Source organism: Pleuronectes platessa, chromosome 13 (assembly GCF_947347685.1).
Source record: "Pleuronectes platessa chromosome 13, fPlePla1.1, whole genome shotgun sequence".
NCBI classification, from domain to species: domain Eukaryota; kingdom Metazoa; phylum Chordata; class Actinopteri; order Pleuronectiformes; family Pleuronectidae; genus Pleuronectes; species Pleuronectes platessa.
This window is the reverse complement of record NC_070638.1, coordinates 8469175-8485359: the sequence shown is the minus strand read 5'-3', so window position 1 is coordinate 8485359 and position 16185 is coordinate 8469175. Positions and strand designations below refer to the sequence as shown.

The following is a 16185-nucleotide window of genomic DNA, read 5'->3' as shown; positions in this document are numbered from 1 at the left end:
AACTATTTTTTATTCATTTCAAACAGGGACTTCTACAGTTTGCACACCTGAGCAGTACAAAGACTGTGCTGATCCGGCTTTAGGTGAGCCCACACACACACCTCTCTGTATGTATGTCCATATTAGAGTGATAGTTGCATTAATATCTGAATTGAGCCAGAACCTTGAGAGCATTCCAATCCTCTAGATAAAACCTCTGCAGCTTTAACTTGGAATGACTTTCATCTCAGGCAGTGTAGAAGCAAAATAATGAGGTAAAATTATTGTTTAAAAAATCCCATTAGCGAGATTTGTGATTCGTCCACGCTTCGCTGATATCAAATAAATCCCACAGCGCGTTCCCCTCTCCCTCCTCTCACGGCTTCAGTCATTATTTGCTTTCATGGAAAGTGAGCGATGGCAGCGATTGGAGCTTGAAGAGGTATTTTTAGCGGAGACTTTGAGAGCGTCTTGTTGTTTGATTCCTCTAAGATGTCACACTGTGTTTGAATGACTTTGATCTTCCGCAGACTTTTTGGTGGAGAAAGACAACGATTACTGTGTCTGTCAGACGCCCTGCAACATGACCCGCTACGGCAAGGAGCTGTCCATGGTTAAGATCCCCAGTAAGGCCTCCGCTAAGTATCTGGCTAAGAAATTCAACAAAACTGAGCAATACATTGGGTAAGAATTATTGAACAGTAGTGAGTTTCTCAGGTAATGCCCGCTTTTTGCTTTTTTTCTGTTGAAGTATGGAAGTACTGTGGACTAGCATGACCTGAATCTCGTTCTCCTTCAATGTAACAACAATGAAAGACAGTTAAATCCAGGAAATGTGAGATCCGGTGTATTTAGAGAAATCAAATCTTGTGGGTGTGCTTTTCTCTGTCGTAGAGAGAACCTCATGGTCCTGGACATCTTTTTCGAAGCTCTGAACTACGAGAAGATTGAGCAGAAGAAGGCCTATGAAATCGCGGGGCTCCTCGGTAAGATTCTCGCAGTTTGTCGGCTCATTGTGACAGAACAAACGTGGCCCCACCTCGGTGTCGGCGCTCTCAGCGGGCCGCCGCAGCACATTTCACGACTTGTCTTCACGCCTGGCGCTTTGAGGTTCTCCCTCTTTGAAGTCGTGGAACTGGCTGAGCACATTTTCATAATCTGATGCTCTCGCAAGGGCAGCCGGGTTTGGGTCTAATGAGCAGGTGGGGCGAGATGGACCCTTTTGACTGTTCGGCACAGATTACTTAGAGAGATACTGAATTAAAAGTGACAGCGTGGGGAACAGCATCACACACACACACACACACTCCATTGTTCAGTTGTTGTACCTGCCCATACAGTCTCTGTTCTTCTGTCTTTCTGTAGGTGACATTGGAGGTCAGATGGGGCTGTTCATCGGAGCCAGCGTTTTAACAATACTGGAAATATTTGACTACCTATATGAGGTAAAAATTGAAATACCAAGTATAACTCCTCTTTAGTTATGTCTCAATGTACCAAACTTAAAGGTCCTGTGTGTAAGATTTAGGGGGAAAGGGATCTATTGGCAGAAATTGAAAATATATCAAATGTGTGACATCTGAAGGTTTCCACAGGTTATCATTTATTGTTTGGAAGGGGAGGGTGAGGTGAGGGGTATTCAGCTGCAATATGACACTTCACCACTAGATGTCCCTAAATTCTACACACTGAACCTTTAAAAGCTCGTAAGCAATATTTAGATTGGGAAATATTAAGGTTCTACTTCCTGCTGAGAGTTAAATGAGAGGATTATACTATTCTGCTTTAACAGATGTTTTTTGAGTAATTATTCAAACTTGTATGTCGTTGTCCTGCTAATGTCTGATGCTAATGTCAATAACCTGTCAAACGCCATGCATCTGTAATGTGTATCTGATGTTTTCTGCATCCAGGTGTTTAAGGACAAGGTCTTGGGTTACTTCACACGCAAGAAACGACCTCAGCGTTGCCAGAGCGACAATCTGGTAATTTTCTTTTACTGTCTTTTACTAAAAGAAGTGAACGTGACGTGTGTGATGATCTCAGGAACTACGGCGACCACAAAGTGTCCGCTCGCACTCAAAATGCTTCTGATGAACGGCACCAGAGAGGAAATCATTAGTTTGAATTGGTACTGCAGAAACAATGTGTGAAAACGGCCATTAATTATACATACATATTGTTTTTTATTGCACAGTATAAATGCATAACCAATTACTACACACTCACATGAACTCTATATTTACATGGTGAAAGCCTTCTGATGACATAAATCTACAAGATAGTTAAAAGAGAGAAAACAGATAAATATTGACTGAAGATGAAACTTGATTGTTTATTTTGACACTTGAATGCCCTCAGGTTTTATTTATGACTCACAAGTTGTGGCCTTTATCTTAGTTAAACCCTCACCTGTCGAGAGTTTACACAACTTATAGCCTCCCTCATTCGTGCCATCACAGTTAACTTAGAGCAGGAACAGTCACGTGTCCACGTCATGTGCGGCAGTACGATGAGATTCATGAGAGGAGATGATGGAGCAGAACGCGGGACCAGATTAAGAGGTCTGGGGATTTTATTAACATTTGATGATCTACTCGTTTAGAAAGCCTTCGAGGCAATGAAACTCATTTTCCCTTCAAAAGTGAGGAGAGTAATGTGAGGCATTTCTTTCCTTAACCTAAATCACAGCATTTTGTTGAGCCCAGTGGTTTAACACACGGCTTCCAGAGGCACCTCCCCTGCAGCCGGTTACATAAGGTCCCTACAAATGCATGGAGAAATGATTTATAACCAAAATGCACCTTCTAATCAGCAAATGTTCTGCACGTACTGCTGAATCGAACGTTCAGAAAAAGGTGGACGAAGGTTCTACTTTTCCAAATTAAGACTTAATTGTATTTTCAACGAGCTGAGGTAGGACTAGAAGTTTAAAATGAAAACGGAATTAGAATTAATCCATCAACGTTTTTAGACATAAGTGTCTTTTATCCACAGCAGGAGATTCTCCACTCAAATGTCTAACGTTTTCATTCTGCTGCGGTGTGTTTGTTTTGCCGCACATCAACACTGCTCATGTTACCAAAAGCTCTCCTGACATCTTCATCTTCTACGTGTATGGCATATTTGTGTTCTTTATGTTGGGGTTAGAACTGTCAAAACCTCACTAGCTCCCAAATGAATCCTGGGGAGGATCTCCTGCTGTGTTCTCTCTTTATAAGAGGGGGCCAGACGGAGAAAGTTCACCGAAACTCTGGAGGCTCTCACTCGGACAATTGCGTTCACACGTACACCTCCTCCAGGGAATGTCCAGAGGATGTCCAGAGTTCAGTGCATGTCTAAAAGCAGCTTTAGGATGGATTTAGGGAGGATGTGGTTTCGGGGTCAGGTAACAGGATCTGGATCAGAGGGCAGATCCAGACACTTTCCTTAATACTGTAAAATAAGGTGTTTCACAGAATTTCAGTTGATTTCTCAGTGAATACTCTAGAGATCTTGATAGAGGACAAATATTTGAGTGGTATGTTATTTGATGCAGATCCAAAATAAAAAACATTATAAATATAATAAATTTAAATGTGATTTCATACATTGGACCTTGCTGGATGTATTTGGTCTCTGAGTGACCTTCTAGCTATTTAATCGTTTCAACACTAACCAAAATAACAACCTTCAAATTTCAGAGTTAATACATAAAGAAAATATGTGAACTTCTCTTTTTAACCTATCGATGCCAGTCGACCTTATTTTCAAAGTCTCATCTGTAAAACCCACTCAGTCCTTTTCTCTCTCGTGTCCAACTAACAGCTAAAAGCACAAATCCGCCTCCTCAGGTCACTGTCGAGGCAAAAGCAAAAACTAACACTGGAACATTTCCTCTTCTCTGGTGCCGTTCTAATCTGAAGCATCGAAGTTGATCTTAGTTCAATGCAGACATTTAGCATCTGTTGTTTTTGTATCCAGTAGTTTGCTTCTCGACAGAGTCTCAGAAATAGAATGCTCTGATTCTTTGTCGCGACGCACAAGCCCAAGACTTTTTCATCAGGTGTAGAAAACAAAATGGATCGTGACACATACGATTGATGAAGAAGTTGTGGGTTTGTGTCTGCATGAGGATTGTGTTCGTGCATGCTCGGCGGCCTCAGAGTGAGACATTTATTTGATGGATGAAAAGGATGGAACACAAAAATAGTTGTTTGGTTTAGAAGGAGGTAGTTTTACTGTGTTTGCAGAAAAAGCTTTTATTTATTTAGCGGCTGACAGTAAAGAGATGTCCTGCTTTTCTTCTGTCATCTGTTCTGTTCTTCTGACTGTGTTCTCCTCCATCCATGTCATATGTTCACCTGCTTGTTACAAATCCATCTCCTTTACCTCCTCTCTCTCATATTCAGTGATTCTTTTTCAACTAGTCCAACGTCACGTCTCCACTCACACAACCTGACGATGAAGTTATGCTTTCAGTTTTTTTTTTTTACTCTTCTGGGTATCAGTTATCGCCCTGTGCAGAACCCCCCCCCCCCCCCCCCCCCCCCACCACCACCAACTTTCTTTTCCTTTACCCGAGGGGGAAACACTCGCGTGCCGTCTTCCCCTCGCCGTTTCAACTTGTAGCATTTGCACTGTGTTTATTTTCATTTCAGTCACCCTCACCCATCTTTCTTTTCATCATGTCTATTCCAGGAGTTTCCAGAGAACCCAACCAGCCCTGGTGTCACGCCTAATCATGCCCCCAGGTAGCACACCCCATTGATAATAGATGCTCCCTCCCATGCTGTCCCTCTCTGTCATACATACTCAGCCATCTCATCCATCGTTTCCTCAGTGACTATGAATGATCTGGTTGGCTCTAGCAGGAAAAGAAAGGGGTGATTGTGTAACTGTATAATTTCCCGCCGTGTCCTAGTGTAGCTCGGTGTGTGTCTGTATTTACCGCTTCAGCAGGAGACAGGAGTTGGTTGGATTCTCTAAGTGCGTATAAAAAAAAAAACTAATAGTGCAAAACTTGCTCTTTGCACTAAAATAACGATGCTTTCTTTCCCATAGGATAAAGCTCAGTACTCGTGTGACATATCTATTGAATTATTGCAAATAAGATCTGAACCACATGAGAGCTATTTGTTTCCCCTGCAGCACTGAGCTCCATTTATAGGCACTGCATTTCAGACTGGTGCCGGATAACATCACTAGATGCATCACTGTGTGATGTTATCACAGGTCTGCATGCAGTGAGTTTGCACAAAAATATAAATGGTTCTTTGTCTGCTGGAATAGCCATTTTGTTTTGGCCAGTGGGGCTCCCAGTGTTGTTATCCAGCACATCAGTGGTTTTCTACTTAGCAAGTGTCCTCGCACACACACACACACAGGGAGACGCAGACGTATGTGGGTGTTTCAGCTTCTGTGATTAAAGAGGGATTGAACATGCTAGTGTGAAAAAGACAAGACTAAAAATCTGCTGTTTTTCTCTCTCTCCTCTCTCTCTCTCTCTCTCTCTCTCTCTCCTTTCATTCATCTTTCCCCACCTTCCCCCGACTTTCTTTAAACTCTCCTCTCGATCTTGGAAATCCGTTGTTTGTGTTCCCTCACCACATTCTCCATTGTGTTTGTGTGTTTTGTTTTTTTATCCTCTTATTTTACCTGTGGATCTCTTTCCTTCATCATCATCATCATCATCGTCATCGTCGCTCCCTTCATCGCCCTTCCCTTAACCCGGTTGAACTCCTCTTCCTCCCCCCCCCCTCCCTTCTGTCCTGCAGAGCACCTGTGACACCCTCCGGAGTCACTCGGACAGTCTCGGATTCACGCCGAACATGTTACCTCGTCACCCGACTCTAGGCAACTTCGAGGAGTTTGCCTGTTGACGACATAAAGGAGGGGTCGGGGTCGGGGGTGGCACCATGTGGGGGACTCGCCAGCAAACTGTGAAATAATTTATGTATTTACCAGAACAAGGGGTTGATTGTATAACTCAAAATCCTATAGTAGAGTTTATCAATGCCTGAATAGAAATAGAATACTATCATCCGAAGAAAAAAAGAAAAAAAGAGAGAGAGACCACTTCCAAAACAGAACTCAGGTTTAACTGCCATGTCAAGGCGTCAGTGTTAATTTATTCATGTTTCATTTTGTGCAAATTGTTTTTTCTTATCCAGTCACTTTACAATATACAATCGCTGAAGATAATATACGTGTCCAAAAAGGGATTCTGACGAGTTACTGTTGTGCTAGTTCTTTCTGTACACCAGTGGAAAAATAGAAGTCCACATGTGGACGGTGGTGTGTGTAACTTTGCGGTTTCTTCTCGGTGTAAACGTCTCCCGCATTTTAACCGATGCCGTATCCAGTGACCTTATACCCGTCACCAGTTAGGAGAGCAGAGCCTTTTTACAAATCTGCTCCACTTTGACGAGCTGATTGTCGGATGTGAAGAGAGCTGCTCCCACCGGGATCAACGCACTGCACCAGTGTTACACGTTGCCTTTTGCTACTTGGAGGCTTTCGAGTCGAGCCTCGTGAGTTGAACAACAAAGTGTTTGGGAACAGAACAGGAACTGGATTATTTGTAAATATAAAAGGATTGAGTTGAGACGCCGGAAGCGACCGAGCTGGATGTGTTTTGTTAACGTTACTCACTTTTTACATAAAGTACATTTGAAAAAAGAGAGTCAGGAGGCAAAACAGGCTGTTGATTGTACCTTTATATCTTTATATAGCTGATATGTTCATTTTCATTCACGTCTCTCCCATGTTTTCGGGGATGCTGGCGTTCAGCCGCTGTAGAAGTCGGTCCTTATTTCACGTGGAACTCATCAGACCAAAAACAACAAGTCAGGCGCTCTTCTGCCTTTTCTAATAATTCTGTTGTTTTTCTCGTCGTGTCTTAAAGGTGTTGATCAGCACAATGATAGTAATCTATTCTCTATTGAACATGAGTGGGGGGGGTTTAAATGAGGATTGTTGCTGACGGACAGATTCTGGCTGATTGCAACATGACAGCGGGAGAGTTTATCATGTAGGAGAGAATTGCCTCAAAGCATCAAAACCACCATGCACCTCGGTTCAGTTGATTTCTAACAGAAATGCATTGTACAATTTTCCCATTGTATCCTCCTATTATTATTATTATTATTGCAGAACATGTAATGAGTCACAAATAAGAGTTTGTGATATATAAATGATCAAGTATAATAAACTCTATATTTACCCATCTTACTCATGTACACAACTTCTCTTCTTATCTCTGTGTCTGTCCACTTCCTCCCTTCCTCTTGAAAACCCTTGACACCACAGTTATGGACTTGTAGGTAGACTCACACATCCCCGGCTATAAATACTTTATTGACTTTTTCTTTTCTCTCTAACGATGTGAAACTTTTCAAGTATAATGCCGACCACAGTGAGTGGTGTTCATGAACATTGTAGCTTTATTACTCTGTTGTCTGTTGTGTTAGATGACTGTTGATGTGAAGCACAAACCCTTGGAGATCAGCCATCACTCGAAAAGCCAGTGACAGGACGTCTCTGGCTGTGACTACCTTTTACGGATCGACTTTTAACTTTCCCACACTGTTGCGCACGGTGTGTGTGTTCACTGCTCCGGCGTTATCAGGGATAACGCGCGCTTTCCCCGAGAGGAGCCAGAGACTTTATCCAAATGGGAATTTTACCTTTCAGGAAAAGAAAGCAAACAAACAAACAACAACAAAGAAAAGGGTGAAATCAGTGGCGTTGCGTCATGAGCAATAAATGCACTGGATGAGAAAATACCACTGTTAAAACAAATTTGATTTGGGATTATCACGACATGGTCAACAGACGACAAGCAGCTGCTAACTGCAACACACTAACGTACGATACACGTGAACAACAACCATCATCAGCCAAAAAACAGAAAGAGACACAAAAAAATGCCAACTCACGTTACGCGATGATGCTGTTCTGAAGATGCTGCATTGCCATGATGATTTTAAAGTGTGTGTGAGAGTGCGCGTGTGTAACGTTGAAACTACCGTGAACTGTTGGGGTGCCCCCCCCCGCCTTACCAGTAGAGGAACAGCAGAGTGTACGTGAACTGGCAGAAACTCATCCGTGACCTGTGTGTGCTCATCAATTTCGACCGACATTTACTGCATAGCTATGACCAAGTAGAAACACAATATCCTATACTGTTACTATACTGTACAGAGATTTGAGCTATTTTATTCTTACAGTTCCTAATAGTTCTAATAGTGACCACACGGCACAGCCCCCCTGTTTCCTTCCTGCATGACCCCTGTGTACCCCTCTATTATCTCTGGTCTCTGAATGTCATATTAGCCGAGCTATTCACTTTGTACTGTCCAGAGTGTATTTCTGGAGCCAGGTGAATTTGAGAGAGTTCTCCATATCGTGTGGTGCAGTTTGGGATCTTTATGATTAAAAAAAGAAAAGGTTTGGGATCATGCAACATTTAACTAAAGAAACTTTAGTGTGCAGATGTAGAAAATTACAATATCACATAATGTGGCTTCGAGGGATAATAGATGTGCCTTTAAGACTGGTTCTTTCAGGAAACATTAACATTTCACCCACACACACGTGGGGAACTGGATTTGCTTCATCTGGCTCGCTGTGCATTTTATTGTAGATATGTGATTTTAACTCTGAACTGTACATTAAATAGTTCATACAATGAACCGTCCGTTTCCTTCTCAGTGTTAAAACCAAACTGTGACTAAACTGTGCCAACTGAGAAGAAATCTCAATCCCCTGCTCAATAGAAGTGATAAACACACAGTGATCTGCTGAGGTTAGAACAGTTTGGGTTCATTCACACACAGATTTCAGTGTGTGGTTTTCTCCGAGCTCGTCTTATTGGTCGAATATGTCTCGGCTGTGAAAAGGTTATGTCCAGAACTTCCAGGAGAGTAGCTGAGTTTTTAAGAGACAGATTTTAAACTACAAATTTTAGCATCCAATTATCCTAAATCTCAACTTTGCTTATTTAGACATTAGGTGCTTTCAACAAAGATGACACACAACTTTATTAAACCTGTTATAAACTGAATCTATTTAAATTTAATAATTTTTAAGAATTCAAACATAATCACAACACAACAGCAGTTTTGAAGACATTTTCTTGAATTATGAGTTATCTTTACTTAATTATTAATATGCAGGCTGTGTATTATCAAAGAGAGTCAAGCATCAAGGTTCATTTAGAAGCTGTTCTGGAGCTTTTAATCATCTCTCATGTTCTTCCACAGCATTTTGGAGTTTGCCCAGTTTGCTAAATGGACCCCGACAAATGAATTGTTTGTTCAAGGTCAAAGATCCAATCTCAAAAGCAATCACACGTTAACGTCGTCTTCACCGAGGCTCAGAGAATCGGCTGAAATATACACAAAAAGAGAAAGTGACTACTTATGAAAGCAAACATACGAGCAAAGTGTGATCCCCTCTCTTCATTTCAAATTCAAGCTGTGTAAAGAAACTACAGCAGTTTGAAAAGTTCTGTAACGAGGAAATGAAAAACTGACAGCAGAGGCTTTTGTGTTGTTTTTTTTCTCTTGATTGTAACTTCATCCACATACAACCTTCAACATGTGAAATCCTAAAGAGGCGGCTAAACACTACAGGTGTATTATTCAAATCATTCAAAACTGAGTTTCTGTACCAAATGAAGTTGTGCTACATTTAAACAAATGCAAAAACAAAACATGAGCAGACATTCCATCATCAATAAATACATGCATCCATTATCTAGTCTTATACGTCAGCAAAATGAAAGTGAGTGCTTTAGCCTATAGATTCAAACACGGCTCCTGGTGTAGGCGTTGATGGGATAAGTAGCACTGTAATGATCGGAGGTCAAATAACACTGCAAGCTGTCGAGCATATTGACAAGTGTAACCGAAGTGGAAACGGCGAATGGGTGAAAACAATCATGTGAAAATACAGATTATCATTGAGATCATCGGCCGTTTTCTTCAATCTCCAACTGAATGATTACAAAAGCAGTTTTAGAAAAGCTCAAAGAATAATGATCGAGATGAAAATAGAAATATGTCACAAAAGGTCAACTGCTCATTCACGTACATAGTTATATATTTATATTTATAATTGGCCCATTTATTGATAACCGGCTCTAATCCTGGCTGTCAGTATTCAACAGATTTTTATATCATGGATAACTAAACGATTTAACATAAAAACCGTCATTTACAAAGTGCACAAAAAGACAAAAAATGGGAAATAAAAAAGAAAATTATAAATTAGCTTCCCATGCTATTATACAATCTTGTAACTATTAGTGGGAAAATGGTCTGTTGGTTTGTGAAGCATCTGAAACAGGAAGTGTGATAAAAATATATGTATAAAAAAAATGAAATAACAGGAACACATTTGTGTCGACGATGTTTCCAGGGAAGACAAATGAGATTTGATCCTAAACTCGATGGCGACAGTGTCAGTCAGTACATTTCCAATCTGAATAACAGTTTGTGACCTAAAGGAGCAAAAAGGTGAATCCTGTGTACAGACAAAAACAATTTAGATAATAAATAGAAAATACTTCCATTGATAAATGAATTAACAGATTAATATTCATGCCGGAGCAGTTATTTCAAATCATTTCCTACAATAACCCCCCCCCCCCCCTCCTCTTTAGAAACAAATGACACGTTTCTAACCAGGAAACTTCTGAGGAAAAAATGACAAATAAAATAAAACTAAAATATGGCCTTAAACAAACAACACGTGCATAAAGGGGGGAAACACTGACTTAAGAATCATCAGTAAAACAGAAAAAAAATCAGCTGTTTGTGATTCTTAAACTGGGAAATCTATTTAATATAACGTAGTAAAATGGTGACTTTTTATTAGCATGAGCTGCCCCAGGAATCTGTGGTCCCCACTAGAGCCCTTTCTCAGTATGAGTGGTTATCACAGCCAATAAGCTAATACAAACTTGACCATGATTTGATTAAGAAATTGTTTCGATTATAAAATCTGTTAAGATTTTTTAAACTGTAAAATATCAAACTCTGTACAAATATAATTATTTAACAACCAAACTGAACCAATACTCTCCCAAAAGTGTTTATTATTTGTTATTTAAATACTGAGTATTGATTTATCGTTAACAGAGTTTTTTATTAGTGTTAGGGTTAAAAAAATCAATTGTTTAGACTTGTGTTACTGGAATCGCACTGGCCAAACTGCTTTGTACGTTACAATGGGATCAGAAACCATTGTTGTTAAACAGGTTTGTGTAACTGATGTGTTGTTTAGATTCAGATTCACCACAGATTCAAAGGGCTTTTGTTCAGGGCTTTGTTTTAAAAGTCATGTGCCAATTTCATTCTCTTGGATCAGACAGGCTTCTTGTCGAGGTCCATTTCTTTTGGTGACATTTTATTCAATGCAACACGTAGCGCGACCTCCCACGTTAGTGCTAATTAACCAGGAGGCGTCTAAGTACCAAATTAAACTGGCCTGCAACGTACAAGAAACAAAAACCTTGCAGAGCCGCGAGGCCTTTGTTCCACACAGAGGCACAACAGAGTGAACTGCAGGGGAGTGTTTGGAGAACCGGTGAGGGATTTTGCCTTGTTGGGACTGATCCTAATGAAACCAGCAGAGTGAAGGATGATTGATTCTGGCGGCTGAGGTTCACGAAGGGGCAATGTAGCATTTTAGGGAGGGCAGAAATCAGCGAAGTACGGGTGCTGCAAGGCTTCTTCTGCTGAGATCCTCTGGACAGGATTACATTTCAACAGGTTCTGGGTGAGAACAAAAGAAACCGGTTAATAATTGAGACAAAACTACAGATTGGCAAAAGCTGGTTCCAGATTCAAGCTCCTTGTTTTGGAAACCTGACAAGAATACATTGTCGTGAATACATTAAAAGTGAAAATACCTGGAGTAGATCTCGTCCTGTGCTACTTAGTTTAGGGACGACATTCACCAGTGAGGTGGTGGCTGGATACATGGGATATGGCTGCAGGGAGAGAAGGAGGCAGTAAAATACATTTCAATTAAAGAATTCAGTAAAACATAGTATAAACTAAGCTCACACAGAATGAATGAAGAATGTACCTTGTAATCGGGGAGTTTGGTCATAGTCTGCCACTGCTCTTCAGTCGGCGTACCCAACAATGTACTGAGTGGTTAAAGAAACATTGTCCAACTGGTTTAGACTGAAGTGTTTTTATAAAGAGATCATTGTCTGAGTCTCACATAACAAACAGTATAAGCAGGAAACTCATCGAGTCCGAATCTACAACTGATGTCAACAAAAGATATCTGAAGATTCTTTTCAACTGGTCGTCCACATCATTCCCGGGGAATAAAGGCCTTCCAGCGTTAGCCAGCTCTGAACGGGACAAAGTCAAACATGGGAAAAAATGATTGGGTGGTATATTTTGATATTAGTTAATACAAGACATGTAGTGGTCCTGACCAGCCCCATTATTCTAACTGTTCATTTTTACTTGAATTAAATACATTCCCTCATCACTCTTTTCAATTTCATTTAATTAAACAGTTTTTCCACGTAAATGTGAAAAACACAGGAATCAGCAGCAGAGGAACCAAACCTTTGAGTTTCAAAGTCTAGTATTAATGTTGCTCTTCTCAAACAGCTACAAAAAGTCTGGTGCCTTGCTTTTAGTGCGTTTAAACATGACTTGAAAGATACTGAAACATGCATTGTCATGATTTAAAATACAATACACCTAAATGTATGCATTGTGCATTTTTAATCTCCAGTTCTACCTGAATCCTAGTTCCACTAAGAACAGAGTGACACATATCCTCATTATCGTCAACAATCACAAACCAACCTGCAAATATGCATCCAGCAGACCACATGTCGATTGAGGTAGAGTAGAGTTTAGCACCGAACAGCACATCTGGAGGCCGGTACCACAAGGTCACCACCTGCACGGGTCACAAAGCACAGTGGCATGGTTAGACAAGTTACATCTATTCTCTCAGACAGACGAGTGGCGACTTGGTCATGGTTTCCATTTACAACTTATTGACATTTTAACAAACTGTGTATTTGTCAGGTGTCGAGTATTTTACAGTTATAATCCCAGGTTTCGTATAATGTGTGTAGTGCAGCAACAGAGAAGAGAACAAAAATATTTGAAATACTTTCTCAATTTGTGGGCAGATGTAGATGCACCTGTGTTTAAGACTGGAAAGTTCATTCCAGTGTAGATGCTGTAGAATCCCTTCTTTCATTATTCAGCACATGTTATTTAGACAAAAGTGTCCTTTACCTTGATCTATTGCTTTTGTTAATTCATATATTTTTAGAGTACTGTGTTTCGAACAACACTAACCTGTTGAGTGTTATTCGTTAATTTATGTGAAAAGTTCTATGGTAGAATTTGATAATCAATTTGGGGAACTCAATGCATTTTGTCCATTAAACTACATTAAAACACTTGCAAGTGAATACAAATTGTGTTACTACTTTACTGAAATGTTGGATTGTCAGAGAAGGAGATTTTAGAGAAATTGTGTCACCTGAGAAAGAGAGAGAAACATTATTTAACTTCACTCTGAAGCACTTTGTTGGATCTTTAAAGATATGACAGGGGTGTGATGAACAACGACACTGATAAAATGCTGCATGCACAACATACAGTATGTCCTTATAGTGCAAGCATCATTCATTTCTTCTCTCGGAAACACTGCAAAGACTCTCGATGTAATACATTCTCTGAGATAAAATGACCTTCCAACTATTTTCAGATCTGTGAAGTCACAGCACGTCAACTGTCCCCCTTAAATGAGATGGTCTCTTAGGTCAGCCAAGACAGACCGCGACACTTATCTGAGACTCGATTCTCATTTCTCTGTTATCAGCAGCAACACCACAAAAAAATTAAATAATCAAACACCACCTGAACCGCACGCTGCTGTGTGGTCCACTCCATTCCAGCATTAATTTAACGATTCAACTTCAAGACCTCAGAGAATTTAATTGAGGCCATTAAATTAAACCCAAACAGTAAGACCATAAACAGAACAACTGCATTTTATTAGCTTAGAAAACATTTGGGATTGTGAGGAGAGTTTTCATCAATACTGTTACAGTTTGCTAGTTAGATGTTAATACTGAGCCATATTTTGATATCAATTTATATACTGAGATATGGATTTTTGGGTCTGAAACAGTGTACATAGCTGGATGTTTTATTTCATTGATCGAATACTGTTTGGTTTTGAATGTAGGAAAATACTTTTAGCAATAGAGTCGGGACTCGTTGATCTAGAAGCAAATTCTATAAAAAGCCTCGATGAAAAAGCACAAATCTTTTCCTTTTCTTTGTTCGCCTCGGCAGATAAAACATTCAGAAATCAATGTACGACTTGATTTATCTTTAGATATGGAATGTGACCGAATCAATGCAGCTTCACACAAGTTACAGACTGTAGCGTGCTGTGTTAATGATGTACGACTTACCTCTGCTGAGTAGCACCTCACAGGAATACCAAAGGCTCGAGCCAACCCAAAGTCAGCCAGCTTCAGCTCCCCATTCTGTAGAGAGAGAGAGAGCGAGAGACGTCACCAAATCTTTACAGACGACAGCAGCACACACTCAAACTACAGAGTGTCAGAGCGAGCCATCAAGACAGAATACTCCCTTTGCTTTCCTTCAACATTATGGAAACAATATTCTGACTGATTAGCTTTTGACCAGCCTTCAAGTCAAAGTCAAAATGCATCTATTCTAGACACTCACTCTGTTGATGAGAAGATTCTGCGGCTTCAGATCTCTGTGGAGGACGTTTCGACTGTGACAGAAAGCGAGGCCTTTCAGCAGCTGGTACATGAAGGACTGTAAAAAACACAAATCAATGCATTTAAGTAGTAATACGATATATCCCTGGTTTATCTCTATTCTTGGATTGGCCAGGTTGCTGATCCCTCACCTTCACCGTTTCAGGATCCAGATCCCCATTGCAGCTGTCAAAATACTTCTTCAAATCCTGCAGTTGATAAGAGACATGTTAGTCTCGGGGGGGGGGGGCACCCATCAGAATAAAACATACCGGTGGATGGGAAATCTCACCTGATCACAATATTCAAAAACCAAGGTTAACTTCTTGTCACTGTGCAAAACGTCGTGTAGTCTGGAGGAGACAGAGAACAGTAAGAAGTTGTTGTTGTTTAGATGCTAGTTGTGTTGCATTTTAAATCACATGACACTCGTGCAGAGTTTCAGTAGCAGACCGACCTGACTATGTTTTTGTGCTTGAGCTCCTTCAGAAGGCAGATCTCTCTCAGGGCAGAGCTGGGCACCCCCTGAAATGAATGACAGCCACTGTTGTTAGCATTAGCCTCCTGCACCATTAGCCTGCTTGTGAACACATAAGCTGCTAATAATGGTATTCTTCACACATACCTCGTCGTCATCGTCCAGCCTCACGCGTTTCAAAGCTACGATTTCGTGGGTTTCTCTGTTTTTAGCCTTGAACACTGTCCCGTAGGTTCCTGCGGGGGAGAAATCGCAGGGTTAAATCCCAGTCAGCGCATCGATGAATGGCAAGTCCTGCCGCTAGCTAGCTAAACTAGCTGACGTTAATACCATCAAACCCGGCGGGCGGACATCTCCGGACACATCGTGTCACTAACACGTACTAGTGTCGGTGACTGTCGCTCTGTGTGAGGTTAACTGGAGGATTTATTTAACGCAGGAATTACGCTTTCTAAATCCAGCTAACGTTAGCTAGCCCTGCAACAGCACAGGAGCTATGTTAGCAAACCAGGCTAAGCTAATTCTAGGCTTAGCTCACTTTAATAAATAAGCGCAGGGAACTTACCCTCTCCGATTTTTTCCAGCTTTTCATATTTCTGCATGTTTGACCGAAAAAGCCAGCCCGGGGCCCGCTACCGAACTAATGACCACTTAAAGCCCCACACTGGGGTTAACGGTGCTCAGGTGGCTAACGTTAGCTTGAAGCTAAGTGCATACGGGTCCGCAGCGGTCAGGTTTGTGTTGTCGCTCCCCCAGTGGCCAAAAGATGAACTGCAGCATTCCGCAACATAACTGAGTGCAGCAACTTCAGTTTTTTATTTGGAGACATTTTATAAAAAAGACCTTGATTATACAAGTGCACGTGACAAAATGTTTATAGAAGAGACTGCAAAGATAACATCTGTAAGTTAAGATCATCATGATAACGCAGAGCAAGTGAAGTGGAGAG

General features: G+C 40.8%; 2 protein-coding genes across 6 annotated transcripts in view; one reads left to right on the top strand and one right to left on the bottom strand.

Annotated features, from left to right (window-relative positions):
- Positions 1 to 8654, top strand: part of asic1c (acid-sensing (proton-gated) ion channel 1c) — a 92735-nt gene extending 84081 nt beyond the window's left edge. For all 5 annotated transcript variants that reach the window (XM_053438494.1, XM_053438493.1, XM_053438492.1 and 2 more), the window contains 7 exons: positions 27 to 83; positions 510 to 663; positions 874 to 965; positions 1345 to 1424; positions 1893 to 1964; positions 4660 to 4712; positions 5736 to 8654. In XM_053438494.1, coding sequence (XP_053294469.1) covers positions 27 to 83; positions 510 to 663; positions 874 to 965; positions 1345 to 1424; positions 1893 to 1964; positions 4660 to 4712; positions 5736 to 5814 — 587 coding nt within the window. In that variant the 3' untranslated portion in view covers positions 5815 to 8654. The remainder of the gene's footprint in view (positions 1 to 26; positions 84 to 509; positions 664 to 873; positions 966 to 1344; positions 1425 to 1892; positions 1965 to 4659; positions 4713 to 5735) is intronic.
- A 517-nt stretch (positions 8655 to 9171) lies between these two features.
- Positions 9172 to 15997, bottom strand: cdk5 (cyclin-dependent kinase 5). Its single transcript, XM_053438498.1, has 12 exons — positions 15802 to 15997; positions 15384 to 15472; positions 15216 to 15283; positions 15051 to 15111; positions 14911 to 14967; positions 14721 to 14816; positions 14441 to 14515; positions 12804 to 12900; positions 12265 to 12334; positions 12058 to 12118; positions 11879 to 11959; positions 9172 to 11741 (listed from the first exon to the last, which is right to left on the bottom strand). The coding sequence occupies exons 1-12, from the start codon at positions 15836 to 15838 to the stop codon at positions 11655 to 11657; spliced, it is 879 nt and encodes a 292-aa protein (XP_053294473.1). The 5' UTR covers positions 15839 to 15997; the 3' UTR covers positions 9172 to 11654.
- Between the last annotated feature and the right edge of the window lie 188 nt (positions 15998 to 16185).